This window comes from Rutilus rutilus (genome assembly GCF_951802725.1).
Source record: "Rutilus rutilus genome assembly, chromosome: 6".
NCBI lineage: Eukaryota > Metazoa > Chordata > Actinopteri > Cypriniformes > Leuciscidae > Rutilus > Rutilus rutilus.
In genome coordinates, this window is record NC_140214.1 from 33,018,134 (window position 1) to 33,045,485 (window position 27,352).

At 42.5% G+C, this 27,352-nt stretch overlaps 1 protein-coding gene across 1 annotated transcript; it reads right to left on the reverse strand.

Annotated features, from left to right (window-relative positions):
* Positions 1-151: 151 nt before the first annotated feature.
* nyap2b (neuronal tyrosine-phosphorylated phosphoinositide-3-kinase adaptor 2b) lies at positions 152-26,960 on the reverse strand. The gene is made up of 7 exons (XM_084411562.1): positions 26,344-26,960; positions 24,518-24,723; positions 14,561-14,865; positions 10,932-12,017; positions 3,620-4,537; positions 2,423-2,520; positions 152-2,339 (listed from the first exon to the last, which is right to left on the reverse strand). Exons 2-7 carry the CDS (start codon positions 24,694-24,696, stop codon positions 2,109-2,111), a joined length of 2,817 nt encoding a protein of 938 aa, XP_084267688.1. The 5' UTR covers positions 24,697-24,723; positions 26,344-26,960; the 3' UTR covers positions 152-2,108.
* Positions 26,961-27,352: the final 392 nt, after the last annotated feature.

Below are 27,352 nucleotides of genomic sequence, written 5' to 3' on the forward strand. Positions count from 1 at the left end.
GAATAAAAGTCAATTTTGCACTGTACACATACTGAATAGTGACTATCTTACTGAGCCAATAAAGTATGTTCACAAAGAATGTTCTTTGAATACCATATTACTGTAATTGGCATAATTTTGAAGAAAGAAAAAAGAGACTCAGCACATCACAGAAGTTTGAGGTTTATATTTATTGTTTCATCTTGAAAAGTCTCTTGTGACAATCAGCATACTTTTTTCAAACATTTCTGTACAGATAAGAGAACACTCAGTGCAATAAGACAAAGGACATAGGCTTTCTACCCGTCACAGTGCACATTTTACATACAAAGAGATTGTACATTGTTACATTTCCAAACGGCACCCTCTGGCCACAAGAGAGTGAATTTCAAACAATCATCTTTATTTTTGATCTGCATTCAGCATAGCTTGGCACACATACAAACAAACAGGCTACACTATATCAGAACCTCCATGTTTTTTGAGACTGCAGACCAAGTGCTACCTCGGTTATTTGCTCCCCTTAACCTCGAACCTTGGATCAGCTTTCTCAAACTCTTTGACTACTATGAGGAAGATAAAATGGACCATCTGTCTCATACTGGATCTCAAACGCAATTTCAGCTGTTTAATAGTTTTATTCCTCCCCCAAATCCAAAACGCCTGTAAACTAGCAACCGGTACACGATACCTTTACCTCTGAAAGTCTACAGTCTTCGTGACCTCTCACCCAATGTGACCCAGTTACAGTGAGTACCGGTCTCCAAGGCAACCCATTTTGTACAGGCATCAGTTTCCAACATGGAGGTCAAAGGGAGGAATGAGAGAGGGGGATTGAGAGGGGATTTTACTACAAGATCCAAGTACTTTGGCAATGCAATGCTGCATTTGTTTGTTGCATTGTTTGTGCAAATGAATGACCACTTGAACTGATCTGAGAGGTTGAGGTAGAGGGAGAACTGTGTGTATCCAGGTAAAGGATTGTGGAATTGCAGCTCTCTTGTGTACAGCCTCTTTGTTTATGCAGCCATAATTCCTGTTGCCAGACCATGTGGCCATGTGTACTACATACAATAGCTGAGAGCTATCAGTCATTGGTTTGTGTTGCTAATACAGATATTGTGTCTGTCTGAAATTTCCAATCAATCTACTCCATAAACATATGATAAATAATGGCACAGTCATTCTATACAAGACCATTGCGCAAAAAAAAAAAAAAAAAAAACTTCTCATTTTACAATTATTCATGTACACAATTCTTCAATAATGCTGAGATGCAAAAAATACAACTTTGATATTCCAGATTGTCATTAATCTCTGGGTGACCCTCCTTTGGAGGATTCTCACTGGCACCCGCCAGCTATTGCCACAGACCCAAAGAGGAGAGGGTCACCCCTTGTTTTTACAGCTCTTCACACACCATGTACACACAGAGCAGTTACAACATCCCTTTAAAGAGACATTTTCTGTTTTACACAGAAAATAACTGTTACCCTTTTTCTATGTGCAATGACCCGACATTTAATCAGAGTAAATCATACTCTCTGAAACCTACCACTATAGAAACTAAAGGCAGAACAATGAAATGAAGTCCTTCTCGAAGGACTTTTGAAAAATGCATGATCTGTTTATTTCTTAATATTAGACATTCAAATAAATGATCTAATAATGTGTGGAAAGGCAGCGAGAAGTAAGCTAGCCCTAATCCAATCTCCATAACATCCAGTGTTAAAATAGAGTTCATTCAGTATGGACGTCTTGAAATAGAAAGCTATTGATGAAAAGGTACTGTGTATTGCGATGTTAAAAAATAAATAAATAAATGAAAATGGAAATAAATTAAAGGTAGAAAAACAACAATTGCATTGGACTAACTCTACATAATCTTTGCAAAGATATTCCATTTAATTTAGAAAATATCTATTGATGCTAGGTCATTAAGGAATTACACTGAGTATAAAAATATTAGATATTAACAATGATACGAAAACCTCATAAACTACAACCTCTGAAATATTGCTATATGAACCCCACCCACCCATCCTCAGGTGGGAGCACACTCTGATTGGCTTCAACCCTGCCTGAAAATAAAGGGCAGAGCATGACCCTAAAGTGCTCACAAGACCAAGTCAAATGGCCGTGTCCCAGAAGACAGTGGTCTGAGTTGGGTAGGGAGGTGGGCTGTACTTCTTCGCCCCGTTTGATTTCTTCCAACTGGGCATGGTAGGCAGGCTTTCTTTTTTGCATGGGCTACGGTCAGGAAGCCGTTGACGAGACCGTATCTCCCGGCAGAGGCGTTGTTTCCTCTCGATCATCTCCAGCATGGTGCTGTCACCATACAGCCATGGCATAGGGGGCATCTGTTGGACACAAGGAGAAGACAGGCTGTCAGGTCTGTTATTTTACAGCTGCACAAATACAAGTTCAGTGATAAAGACAGTACCTGTTGGACATCTGAAGGCTGTTTCTGAGGTGTGCCTATTGGAGATTGTGCTACTGCTGTGGAAGAAGACCATCCTGCCTTTGAAACTGTCTTCAGGTCTGCAAGGAAAGATGAACAGATGAACATGAAACATCAACTATGACATTGTCTTTCCAGCTGAAAAGATCAGCTTTGACCAGCATGAATTTCTGTGCTGTTCCAGAATAGATCAGGGGTGCGTTTCCCGTACAACGAAGTAACTCGCTGCTTTATTACCATAGTACGATGCATCGTTGAAGAAATCAGCTAGCTAGTCACGACTGTTTCCCGAAACTGTACTGTCGCAAATTTGTCATTCAACCACGTTGATTAATGATGTCACATAGGTGGTGTGAAGTCATAACTTATTTTGACCTTGATCTATTCAAGTTCATCTCTTCAAGCGGTTAATCTGTTTGAGATCGAATTAATGCTAGATGTTTTGCTATAAATTATGGACATGGGATCTGAGAACTATTTCAAATTTTTCTAAGTTATGTTGCTTTATTTCCAGATTCAATCATAGGCTCGTCATTATGTACTAGAACGCAGTAGAACTAATACGCACATACGCACTCTTCAAAAACGGTGCATTAAATCTTTTGACAAACTAAAAGACGTAAATGACATTTCTATGTATAAAAGATATAGATTGTACTGAATGTCAGCTTGCTTATTTTGCTCAAGATAAGGTTATTTTGAGTCCACATGTCATGCGAACAAGAAACTATAGACTATACAAGAAACATAACTAACAAGAAACTAAGACCTTCCAACCACAGGTCTAGAGCTGTCGTTCCAACCACACAACTTTGCGATGATGTTTGCGAAAGTTCGTTAGAATATGTTTAACTGACTCGTTAAACTATGCTGATAACGGGGTTAGGGTTAGGCAAAACTTGCAACCATAGTTGGCTAACGATGCTTTTGGGAAACAAACCCCAGGCTGATTTATGCTGGTTATTTCTAGCACATTTATAGTGAAGCTGATCAACCAGTTGATAAAACTTCTTAAACTAGCCAAAGCTGGTTTCCCAGCCTGATGGGGTTGATCTGTTGGCTGATTTTAGAGAGGTTTCAGCACTCTTTTAGCGAGTCAGGCTGAGATAACAGCTGGATACAGAATTTGGCCCATCAGTAACATCAACTGACCAGCTGTCAAACAAATGCTATTCTTACCAGAGTTTGAGTTCCCCAACATTATATTCGGACTCATGGAGGATCGCCCGGATCGATTGGATGACACCATGGCTGAAGATCCAGACCTTGTGTCCTTGTCCTGTGCTTTGGGTGATTCTGTGTTATAGTTGCTTCTATCTTTCGCCTCATACCAGGGTAAAGTCTCAGGTGTGTGTACTCCCCTATCTTTGCAGTCCCGCCTGCTCATGACATCACTGCCATTGCTAATCCTTTCCTTGCTCCCCCGCCTGCACTCTGAGCTCTTCTCCTTGTCCTGACCAGATTCTGTGCCATGCTTGCCACCATCTTTACTATTCCGTCGACTTTCCATGCCTGTTCTACCCTGTTCCTTATTTTCATGTCTGTGAGGAAGGTCTATCCCATAGCAAACTTTCTCTCGACTGTCACGTCTGGTGTCATGGCCATTTCTTAGCAGTTCTTTACTGTCTTGTCTGGACAAGAGCTCTGGAACAATACAACCTCTGTCTTTACTGTCCCGTCTGGTGATGGGTTCTGCACTGCTGCGGTGATCGGTCCTGTCTTTGCTGTCCCGTCTGGTGATGGGTTCTGCACTGCTGCGGTGATCGGTCCTGTCTTTGCTGTCCCGTTGAGGCAGTACCTCAGCGCTACTGCCTCGATCTTTGCTCTCTTGTCGGTGAAGCTGCTCTGGGCCGTTACATCCAGTGTCCTTGCTGTCCCTTCTGGGTAATGGCTCAGCGTTGCTGTAGCTGCAGTCCTTGCTGTCATGTCGAGATAAGACTTCAAAGCCATTTTGCTCTTTGTCTTTGCTGTCCCGTCGATGCGAGGACTTGCCATTGCTGCTGCGGTCTTTATCTCGCTTGGATTCTTTGCTGTGATGGCTCCTCTCCTTGTGCTCCCGTTTGGACTCAGAACTGTGACCCTTTCCCTTGGTTTCACCTAGAAGAGATAAAACATTACAGATATTTCAGTGACTACATTTCATGCTGAACTCTTCACACTGATGCATTCCAAAAAAAAAAAAAAAAAAAATTGGTAACTCTTTATTTCGATTGTCCAGTTTAGACATTCTACTAACTATATGTAACTTTGCAACTACATGTCAGTTAACTCTCATTCGAGTATTAGTAGACTTACTGATGTTGTCTTAATATCTGCTAACACACTATTTTTATGGTCTCCCAACAGACATTAACAGACAACAGTAACTTTGCAAGTACATGTCAACTTATTCTACTAACATTATGCATTATGCAATATTGAAAGCTAGCGGTTGAAATGGGTACTGCAGTCCAAATAAATAAATAAAATATTAGAGAGAGTTGTTTCCCTCGCTCCCTCCTCCTCAGACTCAACGCTCATGAGGGTTGCCAGATTGAGGACACGCAACTGCAATCTCTGACCCAGTTTATTTGCTGGCTTCCATGGCTTCAAATACGCAGTGTTTTCTGCCAGCTGGCAACCCAGGGTGTCGAAATACTATTGGGTAAATTGACAGTGGACATTTCAAGGTAGAATAACTGGCTGCAGCATTGTTTTTTGGAGAAACAAGCATTTGATATGGGCTTTGATACACCCCCCACCCCCCGATGGAGGGATGCCAAAACAGCTGATGTCGGAGGAAGGTGAGCGGCTGCTTATATGCTCTACCGGTTAATTGAAAGATTAGATGGGTTCACTCCTCCCGAAATTAAGTTGTGTACTTCACTTTGCTGACATATAGTTGCAAAGTTACTTCTAGTCAGAAGAATGTCTAAAGTGGACCATCAAAGTGTAACCATTTTCTGTTGCAATACTGGAATTTGGTCACTAGGTGTCCCCGTGAATTCATAAAGTGGTTTGTTTGGTGTTCCTCTTTGGACTGTGTGTGGTTTTGTGTCAGTGAATTTGTGACAGGTGTGGCACACACATTAAATATACAGATGTGCAGCACAATATGTTTCTACCCTAATCTGGGCAGATGGAAAGTGTATTGATATTTCTTTGATTTCTTTTTTTATTACATTAACACATTAACTTAAATTGGCCTGTTATAACACTATATTGAACTTGGATTTGTGTGTGTGTGTGTGTGTGTGTGTGTGTGTGTGTGTGTGTGTGTGTGTGTGTGTGTGTGTGTGTGTGTGTGTGTGTGTGTGTGTGTGTGTGTGTGTGATGAGTATGACCAGCATCATTTCCTCACCCTCATGTTATTCTAAACATGCATGCATTTTTTTTCTTCTTTAAAAAGAAGATATTTTCAAAACTGTCTCAATTGATTTTCATCATATCTACAAAATAAAAAATACAAATAAATCTCCTTTTGTGTTCTGCAGACAAAATGACATGATGACAAGGAAATGACAGAATACAAATTTTGGGGTGAACTTTACCTTTAATGACTCAAGATATTTTTTGTTATGTATACACATACACCTTTCTATTCTACTTTTCTCTGCCTTCTGTGTACTGCCAGGTAGTATTGTTTAAATGTGCGGTAGGCCTGTTCTTTGCTTTCAACACAATCGATGAGTGGGTTCATAAATAGGTCACGCACTGTTTTCCACAGTGAAGGACAGATGATACTCTTGCATCAGCACAGCCATAACCTGTGCCAACGCAGTCTTTGCATGATACAACATACAGGTGCAGCACAGGTGCAAGACCCAAATAGGCCATATGTAAATGTGCAAAATCAACCATCCCGACAACAACAGATACACACTTCATGAGTACCAGGTAAAAACCTAAAAGCCACATGGCAACCAGGGGCCGGTTGCATAAACCACTAAGACTAGTCTTACAAGTTAGTCTATGCAACTGGCCCCAGGCAACACCAGCAAACTCAAATAAAATGGTAACACTTTAGAATACCGTTCCTTCATTAATGAATAACTACACAGGAACAAATGAGTAACGCACTATTAACATTCTAGTAACTACTATTAACTAACAAGAAACTCTGATTAACAAATTAGTAAGTAATAGTGCTCAGTCGAATGTGGTAGTTCAGCTAATCAGTATTTTTCATACCTCACTGAAGACTACTAAGAACTACTACAGGTGCTGGTCATAAAATTAGAATATCATCAAAAAGTTGATTTATTTCAAGGATTCAACTTAACAGGTGAAACTAAAATATTATATAGACTCATTACATGCAAAGTGAGATATTTCAAGCCTTTATTTGTTATAATTTTGATCGAAATCAAAATCCCAGAAAATTTGAATATTACATGAAATCACACAGTAATTACACAGTAATACCATGGTCATTGAACCAGGTTTTGGTTCTTTTGGCAGTGTGGGCAGGTGCAAATCCTGCTGGAAAATGAAGGAAGCATGAAGTGCTCTGAAAATGTCCTGGTAGACGGCTGCGTTGACTCTGGATTTAATAAAGCACAGTGGACCAAAGTTCTCTTTTCTGATGAGAGCAAATTTTGCATCTCATCAGAGAGGCACACAATCCAAGATGCTTGAAGTCCAGTGTGAAGTTTCCACAGTCTGTGTTGGTTTGGGGAGCCATGTCATCGGCTGGTGTTGGTCCACTGTGCTGTCCACTCAACGCAGGCTGTCTACCAGGACATTTTCAGAGCACTTCATGCTTCCTTCAGCAGACAAGCTTTATGGAGATGCTTCCTTCATTTTCCAGCAGGATTTGCACCTGCCCATACTGCCAAAAGAACCAAAACCTGGTTCAATGACCATGGTATTACTGTGTAATTACTATGTGATTTCATGTAATATTCAAATTTTCTGGGATTTTGATTTCGTGGGTTTCATAAGCTGTACGCCATAATCATAAAAATTATAACAAATAAAGGCTTGAAATATCTCACTGTGCATGTAATGAGTCTATATAATTTATTAGTTTCACCTGTTAAGTTGAATTCTTGAAATAAATCAACTTTTTGATGATATTCTAATTTTATGACCAGCACCTGTATATACAGGTTCATAATTAATATTAATAATGCATAATGTATAATCTAAGGTAATGGTAACCCATTAGTAATGACTCAAAGTGTTACTACATCTTTCCTAAGGAACTACTAATTATTTGGATCAGTATTCTAAAGTGAAGATCATGGGAAGGAACACACTAGTAATGACTAAAGTTTATTACTCAGAATTACTCAAAAGCTTACAATGACTTCAGTCAATATTAGGTAGTTATCATGTTTTTCACTTTAGAATACTGATCCAAATAATTAGTAGTTCCTTTAGAAGGATGTAGTAACACTTGAGTCATTACTAGTGGGTTACCGTTACCTTTTATAATAAATTATGCATTACTCATGTTAATTATGAACCTGTATCATCATATCAATTATTAACATCACCCTCATGTCGTTCCAATTCCGTAAGACCTTTGTTCATCTTCAACACACAAATGAATTTATGAAATCTGAGAACTTTCTGACTTGTCTATAGACAGCAATGTAACGACCACTTTCAAGGCCAAGAAAGGTAGTAAAGACATTGCTAAAATAGTCGATGTGACTCCAGTGGTTCAACCTTAAAGGTATAGCAGAGGATTTTCCCGAATTTTAAAAAAGAACCGCCCTCTACACTTCTTGAAAAAATGCACATGCGCAACACTCTACCTGCTCCCGAGAGGGAACGCATATTAAACGTGTGCACGAGAGAGCATGCACGAGCTAATCATAGCTTACATTAACTTTTACTAGCAGTGATTTTAAATGGATTTCTCCAAATAGCATGCCAAACTTTACCTGTCAAGTAGAAACTTCGCGACTGAGGCATCAGTGGGAAGCCCAACCTGTGTTTTGAGCACACGCCATCGTGTGAATCGTGTGCACGAGCACGTATGACGGCCTTACGTAAACATATCACCAGAATGATTGACACTTAGGAGGACCAATAGTCTTGATGATCCACCCGGAAAAAGAAAATCCTCCGCTATACCTTTAATGTTATGAAGCGACAAGAATACTTTTTGTGCACAAAAAAACAAACAAAAATAATGACTTTATTGAATGATTTCATCTCTTGTGTGTCAGTAACCACAGTGCAGCGCTTCCGGGTTCTACGTCAAAATGCTGATGCCAGTTGGCCATTACTGTTCACATGAGCTCCACGACGCATGCGAGTGATGCTGACGCAGGAGCCGGCCAATACAAAGCCTGCGTTCTGACGTAGAACCCGGAAGCGCTGCAGTGTGTTTACTACGTCAACAGTGTAGGAAACTGACAAAGAAGAGAAGAAATTCTTCAATAAAGTCGTTTTTTTTTTTTTTTTTTTTTGTGCACAGAACGTATTCTCACCATTTCATTACATTAAGGTTGAAGCACTGGAGTCACATGGACTATTTTAACTATTCTTTACTACCTTTCTGGGCCTTGAAAGTTGGATATGCCTGATGAAGGTCATGAGACCGAAACATTGCTAATACAATTTTGATACTCGTTTGCAAGTATTGATAGTGTGCGGGATTTCCTTGTGTTTTTTTTGGGGCCTTGAAAGTTGCAATGACGTTGCTGTCAATGGAGGGACAGAAAGCTCTCAGATTTAATCAAAAAGATTTTAATTTGTGTCCCGAAGATGAACGACGGTCTTACGGGTTTGGAACGACATGAGGGTGAGTAAATGATGACAGAATTTTCATTTTGGGGTGAACTATCCCTTTAAGTTAAAGGCTTCATTTTTTTTCTTAAGCACAGTACGTGCCTGTGCAGGTATAGCTCTGCTCACTGGCTTTGCACGTTCATTGCACTGAGTGCTGAGAGCTTCACACATTCACTGCAATGTGGCTGCCGTGACCTGCATCGGGATTGGTCTTTAAATCCTTTGAGGGAGACTCTGCAGGGAGACACCACCCCCCTCCTCCTCCTCCTCCTCCTCCTCCTCCTCTTTTAGATGAGCAGTAATGTGCTTTTGCATTTGAAGTGCAGTGGACCATTTTTTCAATGGGATGAAGTGATATCAAGGCCTTTTTGACAATCTGACCTTTTTTGAGAGGTGTTGCCAGAGGTGAGATTCAATGACAAATGACAGTTCACATCTTGTAACTTACATTAAGTAACGATAGTCGACATGTATGGAGAGATTGCAATCACAGTCTTGTTATGCAAAAACATGCAAAATAAAGCAATAAGCCGCAAAAGACTGTGCATTAAATTGATTTTTACATGGATAGGAGGTGTTCTTTTAGAGTCTGTTTTATAATTGTTGTTTTTTTAGCCTTTTGCACTTATGAAAATGTGAGTAAGCCATATAAAACTGTCTGCAATATGATCCCACATAATTAGATAATTCAATTCTAATGGATGATATTCACAGTTAATAACTGACACTACCTTAACTGCCACCACATGCAGATAAACACTTATGTACCTTTATAAAGACTTAAAAAAATTGTTTTTTTAGAGCAGTTGTTAAGAACTGTTTACATATTAAAATAAACATGCTACTGGTTTAATGCATCAGCAGCAGGTCTGGGGAATGAACACTGACTGCTTTAGCCTCTTAATCTCTCTGGATTAAATTTTATGATCTATGTCAGTCTGTAAAAATCTGATTAAACTTTTGTGCAGAGAGAAGCATGCCAAAACACAAGGGCAGAATGGATGGCATGCTTTGAATAATTATAATTATATCATGGTGTTAGGTCCAACACAGAGTGTCTTAGAAACTTCACAAATACATAGTGAATATAATAGACCCGCAGGATTTAATGGACTTTGGACAACTTTCATGAGGAAAATAATAAAACAGGCCTACAACTCACTCAATCCCCACACTAGCTCTCTCAGTCCCTGCAATTTTCCCAAAATCATCCACAGGTGCACAAAATCCAAAATAAAAGTCTTCACGTAACAAAGTACTAACACTTTATTTTGATAGTCCATTTTACACATTCTACTAACAATAAGTAATTTTGCAACTACATGTCAACTGCAAGTCATCAGAGTATTAGTAGACTGTCTGCTTTATATCAGCCTAAAACTTTCTACTGACTATAAGTAAATTTGTAAGTATGTCAATTTATTCTACTAACCCTAACCTAACAGTCTAATATTACTCTAATAAGAGTTAGTTAGACAAGAGTTAGACATGTAGTTGCAAAGCTATTTATAATTAGTAGAATGTCTGAAGTGAAGTATCGTAATAAAGTATAACCAATAAAATTACTGCAAAAATACAAAACTTTAAATCTGTTTTTACTAAATGTATTTTGCATGAATGTTGAACACTAACTGTTTTTGCACGATGTGTCTTTTTGTGTAACTAATACACTTGAGCGAATGTTTGAAGGTTTCGACACTGGTGAACAATTACTAAAAATTTGTGACTACATATATTAATCTGAGAAATAGACAATCGCACTCACTTTCTCCCGGCTCCTTGCTCTTTCTGCCACTGGTATTCTTTTTCAGCATGTTCCTGCCAGTAGTGAAGAGGTTGGTGAGCTCATCCAGTGGGCTAGTAGGCGTCCGTGAGCGTGCCACTGAGACGTTCTGCATAGATCCGTGATGCCGCCCCCCTGAGCTTGAATCCTGTGGCGGGGATGCCTTTCCATGAGGTGTGGCCGAGGCGCTGCGAGGAAGGCCTGCTGTGGGAAACGGACCGTCAAAAGGCGGTGAGCGCATGAGGCTGAGGGGCGTCAGGCAGCGGCCCATGCTGACAGGTGAGGGGCAGGCGGAGTGGCTGCGCTGATAACCGTGTGAAGAGGAGGAACTTTTATAGAGGGCACAGGGCAACGGCGGTGCCGACGATCGCCCAGATACTGTTAATGTAGGAGTGGCTGTTAGCTCCCTCTCAGCACGTCTTAGGTGCGATGTAGAGGCAGAGCCAGAAGGTTCCAGAGAAGTTGGTGACTTGCCATAAGAGCCGTTCTCTAACATAGGAAGCTTTGTTACATCGAGAGGGGTGAGTGGGGACTCGTCTGAGTTGGGCGAGCACTGAGCAGGGGCAGGAGGGAAAACCAGTAAAGGTGGCCTGTGGGCCAACAAGTTGGGGAATGGGGCGGGGATGTCACAAAGGAGGGGCGTGCCTCGAGGGGTGGTACAACGGCTCAGGGGGGCATGGATGTCAAGCTCAGGTGGGCAGGGTGTGGCACACTGCGATCGACAGCTCAAAAGATCCCAACGGGAGTCGAACTCGTCAAGGGTAGGGTACTTCATCTCTTCATAGACAGCCTCACCCGGCTCGTCTTCCTCAGCACGAGGGGTCGGTTCTTGGCCCACGTTCCCAGACATCTCAATATAGATGGGTTCATCAAAGTCTGAGTCCTGTGGGCCCTGTGGCTGAGGAGGAGAAGGGGCTTGGCTATCCCTTGAGAAGATAGAGGGAGAACTTTTTGAACCATGATTGCGGATATAAGACTCATCAAAGGAAGTGCTCAGTTGCGTGTTGGGATTCCTTTTAGGTTTTGGTGGGGGAACTTTCCTGCAGTCTTCACTGCAGCCTTGTGTTCCTGAGTAAGCAGAAAAAAAAAACATAAAGAAAGATATGGATTAGCATAGTAGCAGAGAGTTCGAGTCATCTGTACATAGGATGATTTAATAACTTTCATTTATTCAGATGCCAGATGGTCCTGCTGCACCAACTCAGTCACCAACTTTATCACCAATTCCATACACGCACACAGTAATTTATTTTATATGACATACAATAAAAAAAGCTGTTTTTTAAATACACACGTCGGCAAACACAATCTGGACACTCCCTCAAAAGTGACACACACGAGTATAGATGATAATCTTGTACACAAGCTCTACTGTTCCAACTCCACTCTGAGAATAAAAATGACAAAACGCCTTGATTTTCAGTACTGAGAAAAGATCATCTTTCATCATATCCAAAGAACATTTTCTCATAAACGTTTTGTGGGTGTGTAAAGAGGGAAAAGAGTACAATTGCACAAGATTAAAGTCATTTTTCATGTTCTCTCTGGGAGTCAGTGAATCCCTTTGCGCATGCCTGGAGAAAGAAAAAATATATATATGTGTGTTAATTCAGTGAAAGTGAAGACTGGTGGATCTTGTGATCCGTTTCAACGCCTCTGAATGTGCCCTTGCTCCTGCTCTCTCTGCCTCTTCCCTCCCTACGAGAGGATGTGTTTACCCTCGCCCCCTCTCCTCCAGGGGAACTAAATCTAGGTCAATCGCTACTCCTGAATGAATTCTGCGCTGGTCCCTCCCCCCACACACCCTCCACCCCCCGCCCCCCGCTTCAACACGCAACTGTTCTCTGAATGAGGGACATCCCCCACTCTTTGGTGCGCATTGGCTAAAGGGCTGTTGAGCTGGCTGCCTGCCCATTCCTCATTGGCTGTTGCCGCGCTCTAACTTCCTGTCACCTCGCTGACGATTGGTGGAGGCTGATGTCTGATGTCTGGATTGGTTGAGCAGCAGGGGGTCTCTGTTTCTGTGGGCTGGTTGCCGTGGCATTGAGGAAGATCTGCGTGCACATTGTGATCCCTTCAAATTCTGACGAAAAGCAACTCTCACAACATACGTCAGTACTGCAGAAACATAAATCAACTTAATACTTTTGCAGCCTGCAGCTTTGGTTCTTTGACGAATGTTCTGTAACTCATCAGAGTTTTGGAATATTAAACCAAAGAGTCTGATCTGCTTTTGTATCTATGAGGGTAAACATAATTAACATTAGAATCCTATTTTGCATTTACTGCATGACATGCATCTATGGAAAGGGATGCATATCTTGTTCTTTTCAACAACAACTTAAAATTAACACAAAAACACATTATGCTTGTTTACTACTTGAAAACAAAAAGAGAGCAATCACTACATGGAAATAAAGTGATGGGCTTGTTGAGATCTGCATGAGGATATCCCTTGGGACAGTGTTGACATAACATGACAAGAGTGGGTGTTGTTGAGAACAGCAAAGAACTCAGTTGTATTAACCCTACAATTCGTAGCTCATTCACAACACTGCACTCATATTTACAATCACTTTGCTATATGTTAATCATGAAAGGGTGGAATGGGTATACTCTGCACTTCAGCTGGACAAAAGGACGATGGACGTAAATGGCTAATTGCGTTCATGAAATGGCAGCAACAGCACTGCTCAAGAAAGAATTAGATGTACAACTGAACAGAATAAACAATATAGTTAAGTTAATTATGCTGCTGTTAAACAGTTTGGGCCCCAATGCAGCGTAGGCGCAGTTTGGGCCACAACGCAGCGCAGGCGCAACGCAAGTGTTTTTTGCTAGTTTCAGCCCAACGCGGTTATCATTTTCACGTCCAAGTTGTTTAAATAGCAAATGCATTTGCGCCTATTTGTGCACCCATGGGCGTGCTGGTCTGAAAATTAGGTGTGTTCAGGCACATTGTTGGCGTGTTGCTATTTTGAGGCAACTGAAATAGACTGCGCTATTGACCAACAAAAACCTGGTCTAAAGTCAATGGCGCAGTATTATTTTTTTTGTTATTTAAAGAGCACGTTAGTAATGTGCGCCAATAGGCGGGTCCACTATGCGCATACACTTTAACCCATAGATGGTCTGCTTGCACTTTAACCTCGCGCAAGAGCAGACTTTTTTTGGCCTATTTGCCACCTTTATTGATAAAAGAGTGGAGAGAGGACAGGAAATAGTAAGCTAAATGGTTAATTAGCAGGCACTTTACAGTTCACCTATAACAAGAACAAACCCACCTACTGTGACTGAAAGGAAATGCTGGGAGACAATTTTAGGGTCAACTGTATACACCTTTGCTCAATGTGTAAAAATGTTGTCCTGCAACTGGAGGACTATGAAACATCATCTACTACAGTCTTGTTTCCACAGCTTAGTCCAGCTAAGGCTTCACATTATTTGACTATTCAAAATGATGGTACTGTCCACATTGTTGACTCAGGTGTGTTTGCTTTTAGCCAAGATTCAGTTGAACCAATTTTTCAGCATCAGCTAGTGTATAAGTACAGAATCAGTGGATCTCAACAGGAAATGTGAAGCTTGGATTAAACACCATGGCATCTTACCGTCACACCTCTCTGAATCATCGCCTTTACACCCGGTGGGACTGAAGTCCACAGCTTCAGAGGAGATGCTGAGTTTAGTGCTGGGGTCCCGCCGGGGCTTGGGTGGGGGCTGCTTACGGGATGTGGGGCTGCCCTCCTCTTCCACTCCTCCTCCCACGGAGTGCAGGGACTGGGAGCGAACGGCGAAGCCCGGATTACAGGGGGTCTGTTGCTGGTGCTGGTGAGGGGACACGTGCTCCGCAGGGGCTGGCATGCTCATTGAGCCCATTCGCAGGTGCTTACCCTCGACGACCACCTCTTCCCCCCTGAGAAGAGACCACACATATAGGAATAAAACAGTTCATGAATGGATTCTGAAGTCAAGAGCAGCATTGTATGATATATGGTAACACTTATAAGGTTCATTAGTTAATGTATTAACTAACATGAACTAACAATGAGCAAAACATTTGTTATTTATTAATCTTTGTTAATGTTAGTTAAAATCCAGCTGTTCATTGTTTGTTCATGTTAGTTCTTAGTGCATTAACTAATGTAAACAAATACAACCTTTGATTTTAATAATGTATTAGTAAATGTTGAATTTAATATTAACTAAGATTAATAAATGCTGTAGAAGTATTAGGTCATGTTAACTAATGTAGTTAACAAATGTTAAGTAATGAACCTTATTGTAAAGTGTTACCATATATTAAAGCATTAAGCCACAATTTAATTGATGTTCGTTCAGTATATTTACATTTTTAGATTGTATGTAATAATAACAGTATGAAAACTCTGTTTTATAGTTTCTATTCTGAAGTACGGAATACACTAAACACATGTATGTGTTCGGCTCAGCCCGAAAGAGCGACGTGGGGCCGCCTTCCCGTGGGCTCACCACCTGCAGGAGGGACCGTAAGGGGCCGGTGCTGAGAGGATTGGGCGGCAGTCGAAGGTGGGGGCCTTGACAACCCGATCCCTGCACGGAAACTAGCTCTAGGGACGTGGAACGTCACCTCGCTGGCGGGGAAGGAGCCTGAGATTGTGCGTGAGGTTGAGAGGTTCCGACTAGAGATAGTCGGGATCACCTCTACGCACGGCTTGGGCTCTGGAACCACACTCCTTGAGAGAGGATGGACTCTTCACCACTCTGGAGTTGCCCATGGTGAGAGGCGGCGGGCTGGTGTGGGTTTGCTTATAGCCCCCCAGCTCAGCCGCCATGTGTTGGAGTACACCCCGGTGAATGAGAGGGTCGTTTCCCTGCGCCTGCGCCTACGGGTCGGGGATAGGTCTCTCACTGTCGTGTGTGCCTACGGGCCAAACAGCAGTGTAGAGTACCCGGCCTTCTTGGGTCTCTGGGAGGGGTGCTGGAAAGTGCTCCGACTGGGGACTCTGTCGTTCTACTGGGGGACTTCAACGCCCACGTGGGCAACGACAGTGACACCTGGAGGGGCGTGATTGGGAGGAACGGCCCCCCTGATCTGAACCCGAGCGGTGTTCAGTTATTGGACTTCTGTGCTAGTTACAGTTTGTCTAAAACGAACACCATGTTCAAGCATAAGGGTGTCCATCAGTGCACGTGGCACCAGGACACCCTAGGCCGTAGGTCGATGATCGACTTTGTGGTCGTTTCATCTGACCTGCGGCCGTATGTCTTGGACACTCGGGTAAAGAGAGGGGCGGAGCTGTCAACTGATCACCACCTGGTGATGAGTTGGATCCGATGGCGGGGGAGGAAGCTGGACAGACTCGGCAGACCCAAGCGTACTGTGAGGGTCTGCTGGGAACGTTTGGCCGAGTCTCCTGTCAGAGAGATCTTCAACTCCCACCTCCGGCGGAGCTTCGACCGGATCCCAAGGGAGGCTGGAGATATTGAGTCCGAGTGGACCATGTTCTCCACCTCCATTGTCGAAGCGGCCGCTCGGAGCTGTGGCCGTAAGGTCTCCGGTGCCTGTCGAGGTGGCAATCCCCGAACCCGGTGGTGGACACCGGAAGTAAGGGATGCTGTCAAGCTGAAGAAGGAGTCCTATCGGGCCTGGTTGGCTTGCGGGACTCCTGAGGCAGCTAACGGGTACCGGCAGGCCAAGCGAACTGCAGCCCGGGTGGTTGTGGAGGCAAAAACTCGGGCCTGGGAGGAGTTCGGTGAGGCCATGGAGAAGGACTATCGGCTGGCCTCGAAGAGATTCTGGCAAACCGTCCGGTGCCTCAGGAGAGGGAAGCAGTGCCCTACCAACGCTGTTTACAGTGGAGGTGGGCAGCTGTTGACCTCAACTGGGGATGTCGTTGGACGGTGGAAGGAATACTTCGAGGATCTCCTCAATCCCGCCGTCACGTCTTCCATTGAGGAAGCAGAGGGTGAAGGCTCAGAGGTGGACTCGTCCATCACCCAAGCTGAAGTCACCGAGGTAGTCAAGAAACTCCTCGGTGGCAAGGCACCGGGGGTGGATGAGATCCGCCCTGAGTACCTCAAGTCTCTGGATGTTGTGGGGCTGTCTTGGCTGACACGCCTCTGCAGCATCGCGTAGCGGTCGGGGACAGTGCTTCTGGGATGGCAGACCGGGGTGGTGGTCCCTCTTTTTAAGAAGGGGGACCGGAGGGTGTGTTCCAACTACAGGGGGATCACACTTCTCAGCCTCCCTGGGAAAGTCTATGCCAGGGTACTGGAGAGGAGAATACGGCCGATAGTAGAACCTCGGATTCAGGAGGAACAGTGAGGTTTTCGTCCAGGCCGTGGAACACTGGACCAGCTCTATACCCTCTACAGGGTGCTGGAGGGTTCATGGGAGTTTGCCCAACCAGTCCACATGTGCTTTGTGGATTTGGAGAAGGCATACGACTGTGTCCCTCGCGGCGGCCTGTGGAGGGTGCTCTGGGAGTATGGGGTCCGGGGTCCTTTGCTAAGGGCTGTCCGGTCCCTGTACGACCGGAGCAGGAGCTTGGTTCGCATTGCCGGCAGTAAGTCAGATTTCTTCCCGGTGCATGTTGGACTCCGGCAGGGCTGCCCTTTGTCGCCGGTTCTGTTCATAATTTTTTTGGACAGAATTTCTAGGCGCAGCCAGGGGCCGGAGGGGGTCAGGTTTGGGGACAACACGATTTCGTCTCTGCTCTTTGCGGATGATGTTGTCGTGTTGGCCCCTTCAGACCAGGACCTTCAGCATGCACTGGGACGGTTTGCAGCAGAGTGTGAAGCGGCTGGGATGAGAATCAGCACCTCCAAATCCGAGGCCATGGTCCTCAGTCGGAAAAGGGTGGCATGCCCACTTCAGGTTGGTGGAGAGTTCCTGCCTCAAGTGGAGGAGTTTAAGTATCTTGGGGTTTTGTCCACGAGTGAGGGAAGGATGGAACGGGAGATTGACAGACGGATCGGTGCAGCTTCTGCAGTAATGCAGTCGATGTACCGGCCTGTCGTGGTGAAGAAAGAGCTGAGGCGAAGCTCTCGATTTACCGGTCAATCTACGTTCCTACTCTCACCTATGGTCATGAGCTTTGGGTCATGACCGAAAGGACAAGATCCCAGATACAGGCGGCCGAAATGAGCTTTCTCCGCAGGGTGGCTGGGCGATCCCTTAGAGATAGGGTGAGAAGCTCGGTCACTCGGGAGGAGCTCAGAGTAGAGCCGCTGCTCCTCCACATCGAGAGGGGTCAGCTGAGGTGGCTTGGGCATCTGTTCCGGATGCCTCCTGGACACCTTCCCAGGAAGGTGTTCCGGGCGCGTCCCACTGGGAGGAGGCCTGGGAACGTCTCGGTGTCCCCCCGGAAGAGCTAGAGGAAGTGTCTAGGGAGAGGGAAGTCTGGGCATCTCTGCTTAGACTGCTACCCCCGCGACCCGGCCCCGGATAAGCGGAAGAAGATGACATGACATGACATGTATGTAATCCACAAGATGACACAGAGAAACACAAGGAATTAATGAAAACATTGTTGTTTCTACAATATTTTGGATTATTTAATTATTTTGAGCATAATTGATAAAGAGCGCTCATGAACATTACAGTCAAATGCACTACAGTTCTCTAAACCAAGAGTTTTTCAGCCTCTTAATGTCAAGTACCCTCCAAAATGATGACTCCCTCCATATATATATATATATATATATATATATATATATATATATATACAGCTGTAAATGTTCACAAATGAAAATACTAATTAATTGGCTTTAACTAATACTTTTAGAGTACTGTTATGTATAAACCTAAAAAGAAACATTTGAAATTAAATTTTTAGTGGACCCCCTGGGCTTTCCTGAGAACCCCTGCCCTAAACCACACAGCGCTGCTTAGTAAATCATTCTGTGCTGATGTGTGTCTGTGCACGTAATTAGCAACGCTCTGATGAGATCTGTGATGAAGTTACTCATCTGAATGAATGGCTTATTTAGAGCTATTGATTTTTGTTTAGCACCCCTTCCGACTTGTAATGAGACAGTAAAAGGCCCTCGACGTAGCAGGAATAGATTTTTAAAGTGGATATTTTGATTGCACTTTCATGGAGCTTGACCAATTGGAAAAAAAAGTTAGTTGTTAAATAAACAACTAACTTTGTCAAGGAATATAGGCCTAAATAGCATGGAGATCATTTTCCAGGATTTGATGCAATAACGACAATGATACAATGTTACAAATATATGACATAATGCTCAATGGACTGCATTGGAAAATATCTTTGATCTTCCTTGGTCTCTATTTTAACTTTTAAACATGCTTCCTATTTACTCCCTACTATATCTAAGTCTCCGTTAAGTTCACTCTCTCGCTCTCTTTATTCCCTAAAGATTTCTGTCCCACAAAAGAGAATGACTTTACTCGTCATTAGTTTGATTTCAAGGACGTACGTCTATTACCTGAGCATGAACATGTGTTTGTGTAACTTGGTAACTTCCGAACATACAGCTGCTGAACAGCAGGAGTCTCGAGAGAAGGGTTCATTGGTCAGGGGCTTAACTTTGCCTAGCAACAGGGTACCTACGGAAACCAAACACAAAATCTGCTACTGTTGCTCTGTGCAACCAGTCCCCTCACACACACACACGTGACGGATCAGGTATTAAGCTCTCATTAGGAAGAGGAACAGTGATGTTGGAGCAGCTGTCTGCACTGCATGTGATTGCTCCTGCTCGGCAAAGACAAGTCTCCTACTGTTAAAAATAGCTGATGCCATACTTCTCCTTAGCAAAGTGTTCAGTGCAGTTTTACACAATCTTTTTCTCAGATTCTGAAGGAAGAATTGCAATTATGCTGCAGTTTGTTTTTTGTTTTGTTTTGTTTTTTTTGCATTAAAACTTAAATTGACTTGAAAACTGATAAATAAAAACTGATTCAAGATGTGTTTTGAATTTTCTATCCTGTCCCATTTTGACTCTTATCTCTGACAATTATAGCTCCGCCATCTGAAGGTAGATTTCCACAAACAGTGTAAAAACTCGGGCTCTGTTGCACTTTTCAAAACTTTGCACTGCAACACAACCAATGGCATGAGTCTGGGGTGGGGCTATTTGTTTATCCAACCAATGGAGGCCGTATCTAGAAAAACACGATTGAAAATATCAAGTCAAGTCACCTTTATTTATATAGCGCTTTATACAAAACAGATTGTTTCAAAGCAGCTTGACAGTGATAACAGGAAAATTATGCATTCCAGCTGTTGTTCAGCTGAAGTCAGTTCAGTGTTGATTAAGTTCCGTTGTAAAGATCATTAATTATTAAAATAGTTAATTTCATCTATAAAGCAGTTCTGCAAAAAAGGCTGTTATCGTTCAGCTCAGTTCAGTTCTCATACAACAGCATCAGTACAGTCAGATCAATAATATTATTGCATATTGAGTGACCCCATAGTCATTAGGTGTGTGCTTAGGTGTGTACTCGCGGTACTTTGATGTCATAGATCGGTCTGCGCAGCGCCGCTTCAAATTGAACACACCTACTATTTTGCCAATTCTGTTTAGTGACAGAAATTGCATTACCTTTAAATATGGGAAATTAAACAGACTGAAAACAGGAAAACAGTTCTTTAAAAAAAAAAAAAAAAAAAAAAAAAAAGATGACCGAATCCTGCTTGAGAATTAGTCCTAGTGTGTGCATGTGTGGCACTGTATTATTTATCGCATTGCCCTTGCCCAGTAAAAGGGTAATGTCTTTAAAGCCAGTGCACTGTAGGACAGCATAGCCTACTTTCCAGCCTTTTCAAATTTTAGAAAAAAGAAAAGCAATTCCATATATTAAAATGCTAAACATAGAATAATACATTACATTCAATTGTTTTTCAATCCTACATAGTATAATTTAAACAATATCATTCCCATTTATTTCTGTCCACGCTTTTCAGTGTTTACAGCATAGTTGTTGTATGCAAATTAGCACGTGAGACAAAGTTTCCGTGTGCTCCCAGAGACAGTGGAAGGGCCAACAGAATGGCAGAGAATGAATGAAGACCCACCCCACTCAGAGCAATGAAGGAATCTGATTGGTCGGCGGCTGCTCCAGCTGTCACTAGGCAGAACGCATTTCCAGCAAGCACGGTCTTCACACTTAATCTCTTTCTAACAGATTTTTCTCTCTCCCTCTTTTCCTTCCTCTCTCTTCCCATCAGTTCCTGTAAAAATGGGTCGTCTCATTGACCCACTTATATGCCTCATGAAAAATCCAGCTATTCTTTTTTTCTAGCACTCATCCTCCAGCCACCGAGTATGAATATTTTATATAAGCAACAGCTGATAAGCAGACCAGGAGTAGACCAATATCAGAAGGTAAAGACTCTTCTATACCCTTTACAGCCCAAGAGTGTGACTTGTGGTCACATTTTGGTGAAAATTCTTCAGGTTCAAGCAGCCGCAACAGTGAAGTGTCTTACATAAATCAGGGCCTCACTGAAGACTCAATTTAATTAAACACTGCATCTGGTGGCCAATCAAATGTACCTAATTTAGGAGATTTTTGACTGGGACCAGACATCAACAGACAGAGTTAGCAAAATGAAGGTTTGTCGAGATGACCTAAAAAGTGAATAATCATAATCTGGAACATTGGGTTGTGTAGGACACCTCAAATCTGTTGGGTACATTTCTTGTTCAGTATTTTATCATGACTGTATTCTAGATGGGTTGTCTCATTTGCTGATCCAAAGGGCCCTATCATATATCCGGTACAATGCAGCGCCAGGCGCGACTTAAGTGTTTTTTGCTAGTTTCAGCCCGACACAGTTATCATTTTCACGTCCTGCGCATAGCAAATGAATTTGCGCCCATTTGTGCATCCATGAGCATGTGCTGGTCTGAAAACGAGGTGTATTCAGGCGCATTGTTGGCGCGTTGCTATTTTGAGGCAGCTGAAATAGACTGAGCCATTGACCAACAAAAACCTGTTTTAAAGTCAATGGCGCAGTTTTTTTTTTTTTGTTATTTAAAGACTGCTTTAGTAATGTGCGCCTATAGGCGGGTCCACAACGCGCGTACACTTTGTCCTGTAGATGGTCTGCTTACGCGCTTTAACCTCGTGCACGAGCAGATCCGTTTCCTCGCTAGAGAAGCATTCAGTTTTAAAGGGATACTCCACCGTTTTTTCATATTAAACTATGTTATTCCCTTAAATAAGACGAGTTGATACATACCTCTCTCGTCTCAGTGCGTGCACTAATTCGCTCTGGTGCGCGGCGAAACTTTGTTAGCACTTAGCTTAGCCCAGTTCATTCAATATGGGCCAAGCAGAGAAGCTACCAAACACCTCCACGTTTTCCCCATTTAAATACAGTTACTCGCGTAGTGTAACTCGACCTAGGACGGTGACACAAAACAAAACGTTGCGCTTTTCTAAGCGTGTAAAATGGATAACTATATTGTATGGCGGAATACCATAGCAAGTGCTTAGAAGCACTTCGACTTCGGCGCAGTAATATCTTCACTAGAGGGAGCGGGGGCCGGTGAGAGGATTTTTCACGAGTGAAGATATTACTGCGCCGAAGTCGAAGTGCTTCCAAGCACTTGCTATGGCATTCCGCCATACAATATAGTTATCCATTTTACACGCTTAGAAAAGCGCAACGTTTTGTTTTGTGTCACCGTCCTAGGTCGAGTTACACTACGCGAGTAACTGTACTTAAATAGGGAAAACGTGGAGGTGTTTGGTAGCTTCTCTGCTTGGCCCATATTGAATGAACTGGGCTAAGCTAAGTGCTAACAAAGTTTCGCCGCAAGACAGAGCGATTTAGTGCACGCACTGAGACGAGAGAGGTATGTATCAACTCGTCTTAGTTAAGGGAATAACATAGTTTAATATGAAAAAACGGTGGAGTATCCCTTTAACGCTTGCAAATTCTACCATGTAAATAGCAAATCTGGCATGGCGCGAGCGCAACTGGCTTTTAAAGGGAATGGGAGATGAGCCTCTGATTGGTTTGTTGCACGTTACACCCAAAATACATTGCTCATTACTCATTAAGAGAATAGGGACAACCCTTTTAGACCATGCGCCGGGTGCACTGACCATTTTTCCCAATGTAAACTAGCAAAAGTTGATTCGGACATGACCTAATTGCACTTAGATCCTTTAAATAGGGCCCAAAGAGTTTGGATGACAACTATAAATTAACCACAAATTGCTTCATCCCTAAAGTGGTTTTGATTATTTTTCTGGTTTGTAATAAATAAAAAGTCCAAACCAAACTCAAGCCTAAATCATTAAAAGATGAGCACAGCTGAAGACAAAAATGTCTGCTGTGCATGTTTTACCATGCAAATTATTCTTTGCAGTAACATGTGTATTACGATTAGCCGGCATTCCCCATAAGCCCAAACTAATGCCATGTCAGAGCTGAAATTAATGCTTTTTAGGTAGTTGAATCCTGAGCCAAATGCGTGAAAGAGGTCTCTGACAGCATTCAGCTTTTATTGCACTTAGAAGACAGTGCCAAATGTGATCGATGCAATCTATGCCAACAGGTCTAGGGCAGCACTCAACAGTAAATTGCCCACTGACACAATTACAGCATGCGTTGATGTTATCAAGGCCATGGATTTGAAGTGTCAAAATGCATCTGACGCCTTTGGTCATGACTACAATCATTTTTGTATGACTGAAATGACATTAAGATGAAAACCTAGACTTTATTTAATGACTAGTGTGAAATTGATACAACTGTAGTGAGTGGACCAGTAATGTAGAGCAACATTATCCATTTTGTGGGTGCGTGTCTTGCACATAAATCTCTGCCAAGGTTGAAAGTCGTTATGAAGTTCAAGCCCCAAATATGTCACAATTAGAAAATTAATCAACCTCTACATGTTGAAGAGGACATGGTCTTTTTCTGCCATCAACAACATCCCACTATGCCATTGCCAGTGGGACTTAGTGTAAGGGAGCACCAAAGGTTTGTTTCCTTGTGTGGCTGTCATTTACATACATGTGTGTCAACTTGAGTTGCAATCTGCAATCTAACAGTTTTTCTCAGTCGTTTTTGTTCATTTCTTGAATCATCATTAACATTTGCAAACCAGTTAGTGTATTTCTCAAAACAATTCATATAAACAGCACTACACAATGGAGTACCTGCAAAAGCCTGTAACTTGCTCAAAACCCTTAGTTCATCTCTCAAAAGTATTTATGCCATCAGAATGATAAGTGCTTGCATCATTGTTCACAAACAAGATACTTAGCCATGTTGTCAGTATAACAGTATACTCTGTATATTTACTGTATACTGTAAAATGAAAGTGAACTGTATAATATATTATGGTCAACATGACAATTGATAATGTAGGAAACAGCAGACAACTGTATGAAATCCATTGCATCAACGTACTGAAGCATTAGTTCAAAAGAATGAAAATTATTTTTTTTGATGTGCACAAGTGACCAGATGATGCTGTGATCTGAGAAATGCACCAAAGCAACTGAGAAAAACTGTAAGTGAGAATATTTGCAATATGAGCAATCTTTTAAGATTTCATATGCATGCATTGCTGACATATCTCGAACCACTTACCTTTTAATGGCTTCTTCCTGCTTTCGCTTCTTGTCGTTTTTCTCCTGAAAGTTAATCTTGTTTTTCTCATTCCACACGTGGTCAATGCTCTGTGTGACCAATCTGTTATATGCCTTCAGTCCACAGTCTTCAACATACTGCAAAAACATTAGTGAATCCTCCTCTTTAGAGCTAATCATTGCTTACAGGCATTCCAAAGGGGCTTTCTGCAAATAAAAATAGTGACATTAAAGTTACAATTGTGAGCATTTGAATTATTGGTTTGTAATTATTATTATTATTTGAATTATCATAATGCTTTAGATTATAGATAGAGAGAGAGAGAGAGATAGATAGATAGATAGATAGATAGATAGATAGATAGATAGATAGATAGATAGATAGATAGATAGATAGATAGATAGATAGATAGATAGATAAGTTAAAGTTCTGTTTTCTATCCTATTAGAGTCATGATAATGCAATGATAATGATATGCTTAGAACTGTTGAATTCATACGGCATTCATACTATTTTAACGGGTTACTGTGTAAATAAACAAGGATTCTGGGTCAATGAGATTCTCCCTTCATCAGCAAACGCAGAGAGCCTCGCTCTAAGCCTCAGCAGCACATCTACAAAGAAATTGTTTACTAGTAAGCTGTAGTATTGTATACAGCTGGTTATCACAAAAACAGGCCAGTACATTTCTCAAACTGGAAAATGAAGCATCCAGTAGCAGGACACTGGTTAGTGGGCCATTTGTGCTGCATTTAATGAGTTGGTTGTGTGACTGTACACAGTTTTTTGAGCTTGAGTAACCCTTAAACCCTTAAGTAAGCATATTTATATGGGGGGGGGGGTGCACGTAAAATCATACTGATGCAGTAATGCAGAGTGTGTGGGTGTGAAGTCTTTTGCAGTGTACATCTGCAGAAGTCTAGGAGAAGGAGGAGACAGGATTCGGTATTATGTAGGTCAGTATTTTTTAGAGTGATCCATGAATCTGGGCATGCTTGTTTACATGTGAGGGGCAGTGTGTGTGTGTGTGTGTGTGTGTGTGTGTGTGTGTGTGTGTGTGTGTGTGTGTGTGTGTGTGTGTGTGTGTGTGTGTGTGTGTGTGTGTGTGTGTGTGTGTGTGTGTGTGTGTGTGTGTGTGTGTGTGTGTGTGTGTGTGTGTGTGTGTGTGAGGAGGGGGTTGGAGGGGGGAAGGGGGGTTAAAGCAGCCAGATGGGTAATGCACTACCAGCTCAGAGACCCACCACCATTGTCCAGCGTCCTTCTGCAACATGGCATCTTCGGTCTTCGACCTTAGAGCAACTTGTGTTGACTGGACTATTTCATATTCGCTGTTGCATTTAATGTCACATGACCTTGCTGAGTTAGTAAGTAGCAAGTTTGAGTTTGCAAACTGCAAAAAAATATTTTCTTCTTTAACCCAATTCAGGTTAAAGCACACTGTTTATGGCCTGTCAGAAACACTGTAATTTAGCCCGCTTCCCTTCAAATTGTCTCCTTACTAGATTCTCTATATCATGCTCTTCCAACATCTCATCTTATCCTCCATCATTCATACACTTGACAAAATGTGCAGCATTTGACCCTCTGAGGAGAGATGACTATTCTCCAAAGGTGAGCACAAAAGATGTATTTAGGTAATCGCTAGGGAGATGGATACATCTTCAATGTAAAATGTTAAGGCCAGTCTGTAGAGTGTAGCTATAATGTCCCATCAAGAGACGGTCTATCCAGCAAGTTAGATGCCTAAAAACATAAGGTTGTATGTAAGGTTATATATAAGGATGAATGTAAAGTTCCAAGAGCTCAGATGAGAGTTATGTACTTACAGAGGAACTAGGTCCCTGCTGGCTACAGTGTCAGCCAGTTCAGGTAGATCCATTAGACTCCCAAAAGTACCTGGGACAAAACCTGACTGATATCCTGAGATTACAACTCCAGTCCAACGGGAAAGATTCAAGCCATTGCAAAGTCACGCTCCAGTCCGCAAAGTAGAATTCCCGGGCATAAAATCAGGAGGCAGTGAGAATGAAGTCTGCAGCTCCTTATAGCTGGAGAACCTTCAGCCCGCTGGGAATGTGCAGTGCGTAACTCCAGTCTGAAAGATGCTCTCCTCTTCATCGGTACATGCTACACCTGCAAGAGCGCAACAACATCAAAAGGGAAAGCATCCTTCCTAACTCCCATCCACATGCACTTTTAAAAAGTCCAACAACAGCGCAAAACAAAACGAAAATCTCCTGGACTCTTCCGAGATGAACCGTGCACACTCAGGTGAAGACCTTCTTAAGTGAAACCTTGTTTTTGTTTTTGAAGGACGCAGCTCTCACGGCAGTGCTGGTTCTCGGATGTGGGGCTCGTCTCTGAGTGGATGCCACCGCGGATTAACTCGGGCTTCACAACACAAAGAACACGCCTCCACCCTCCTCCTCTTCCCCCCCTCACATGCACTCGCTCACACCGTTCCTCGCTCTCAGCACCAAGGACAGCTCCTCTGCCGCTCTGCTGTAGTAAACGGGGCAGGAGAGCATGTGTCAGTCATGGCACAGTGGGCGGGACGGGCATACAGGGTGTGACCTCATTAGACTGAGCACCACTCCCAGTGTCCTCAACCAGTAAACAACACAGTGGAAAAGCCAACAGACAAGCCCTATATTAAAAGTCACACTTCAAAGTAAACTATAGTTCATTTATGCATTCTTTTTTTTTTTTATTCTAAAAGCAAAAATAACAAAATTAACAAAAATTCTTTCCAGGAAATCAACAAAATAGCTTTCTCTGAATCTTTAAGTCAAAAAGTATAGGGGAAAACAAAAAATCACAGCATCATAGAGAAAC

Coding starts and splice junctions, on each gene's coding strand:
- nyap2b (XM_084411562.1), bottom strand. CDS start 24,696: ATGATTAGCTCTAAAGAGGAGGATTCACTAATGTTTTTGCAGTATGTT. Junction 12,018..14,560: donor TGATTCAGAGAGGTGTGACG/GTAAGATGCCAT, acceptor CTGCTTACTCAG/GAACACAAGGCTGCAGTGAA. Junction 2,340..2,422: donor AGCCTTCAGATGTCCAACAG/GTACTGTCTTTA, acceptor TGTGTCCAACAG/ATGCCCCCTATGCCATGGCT.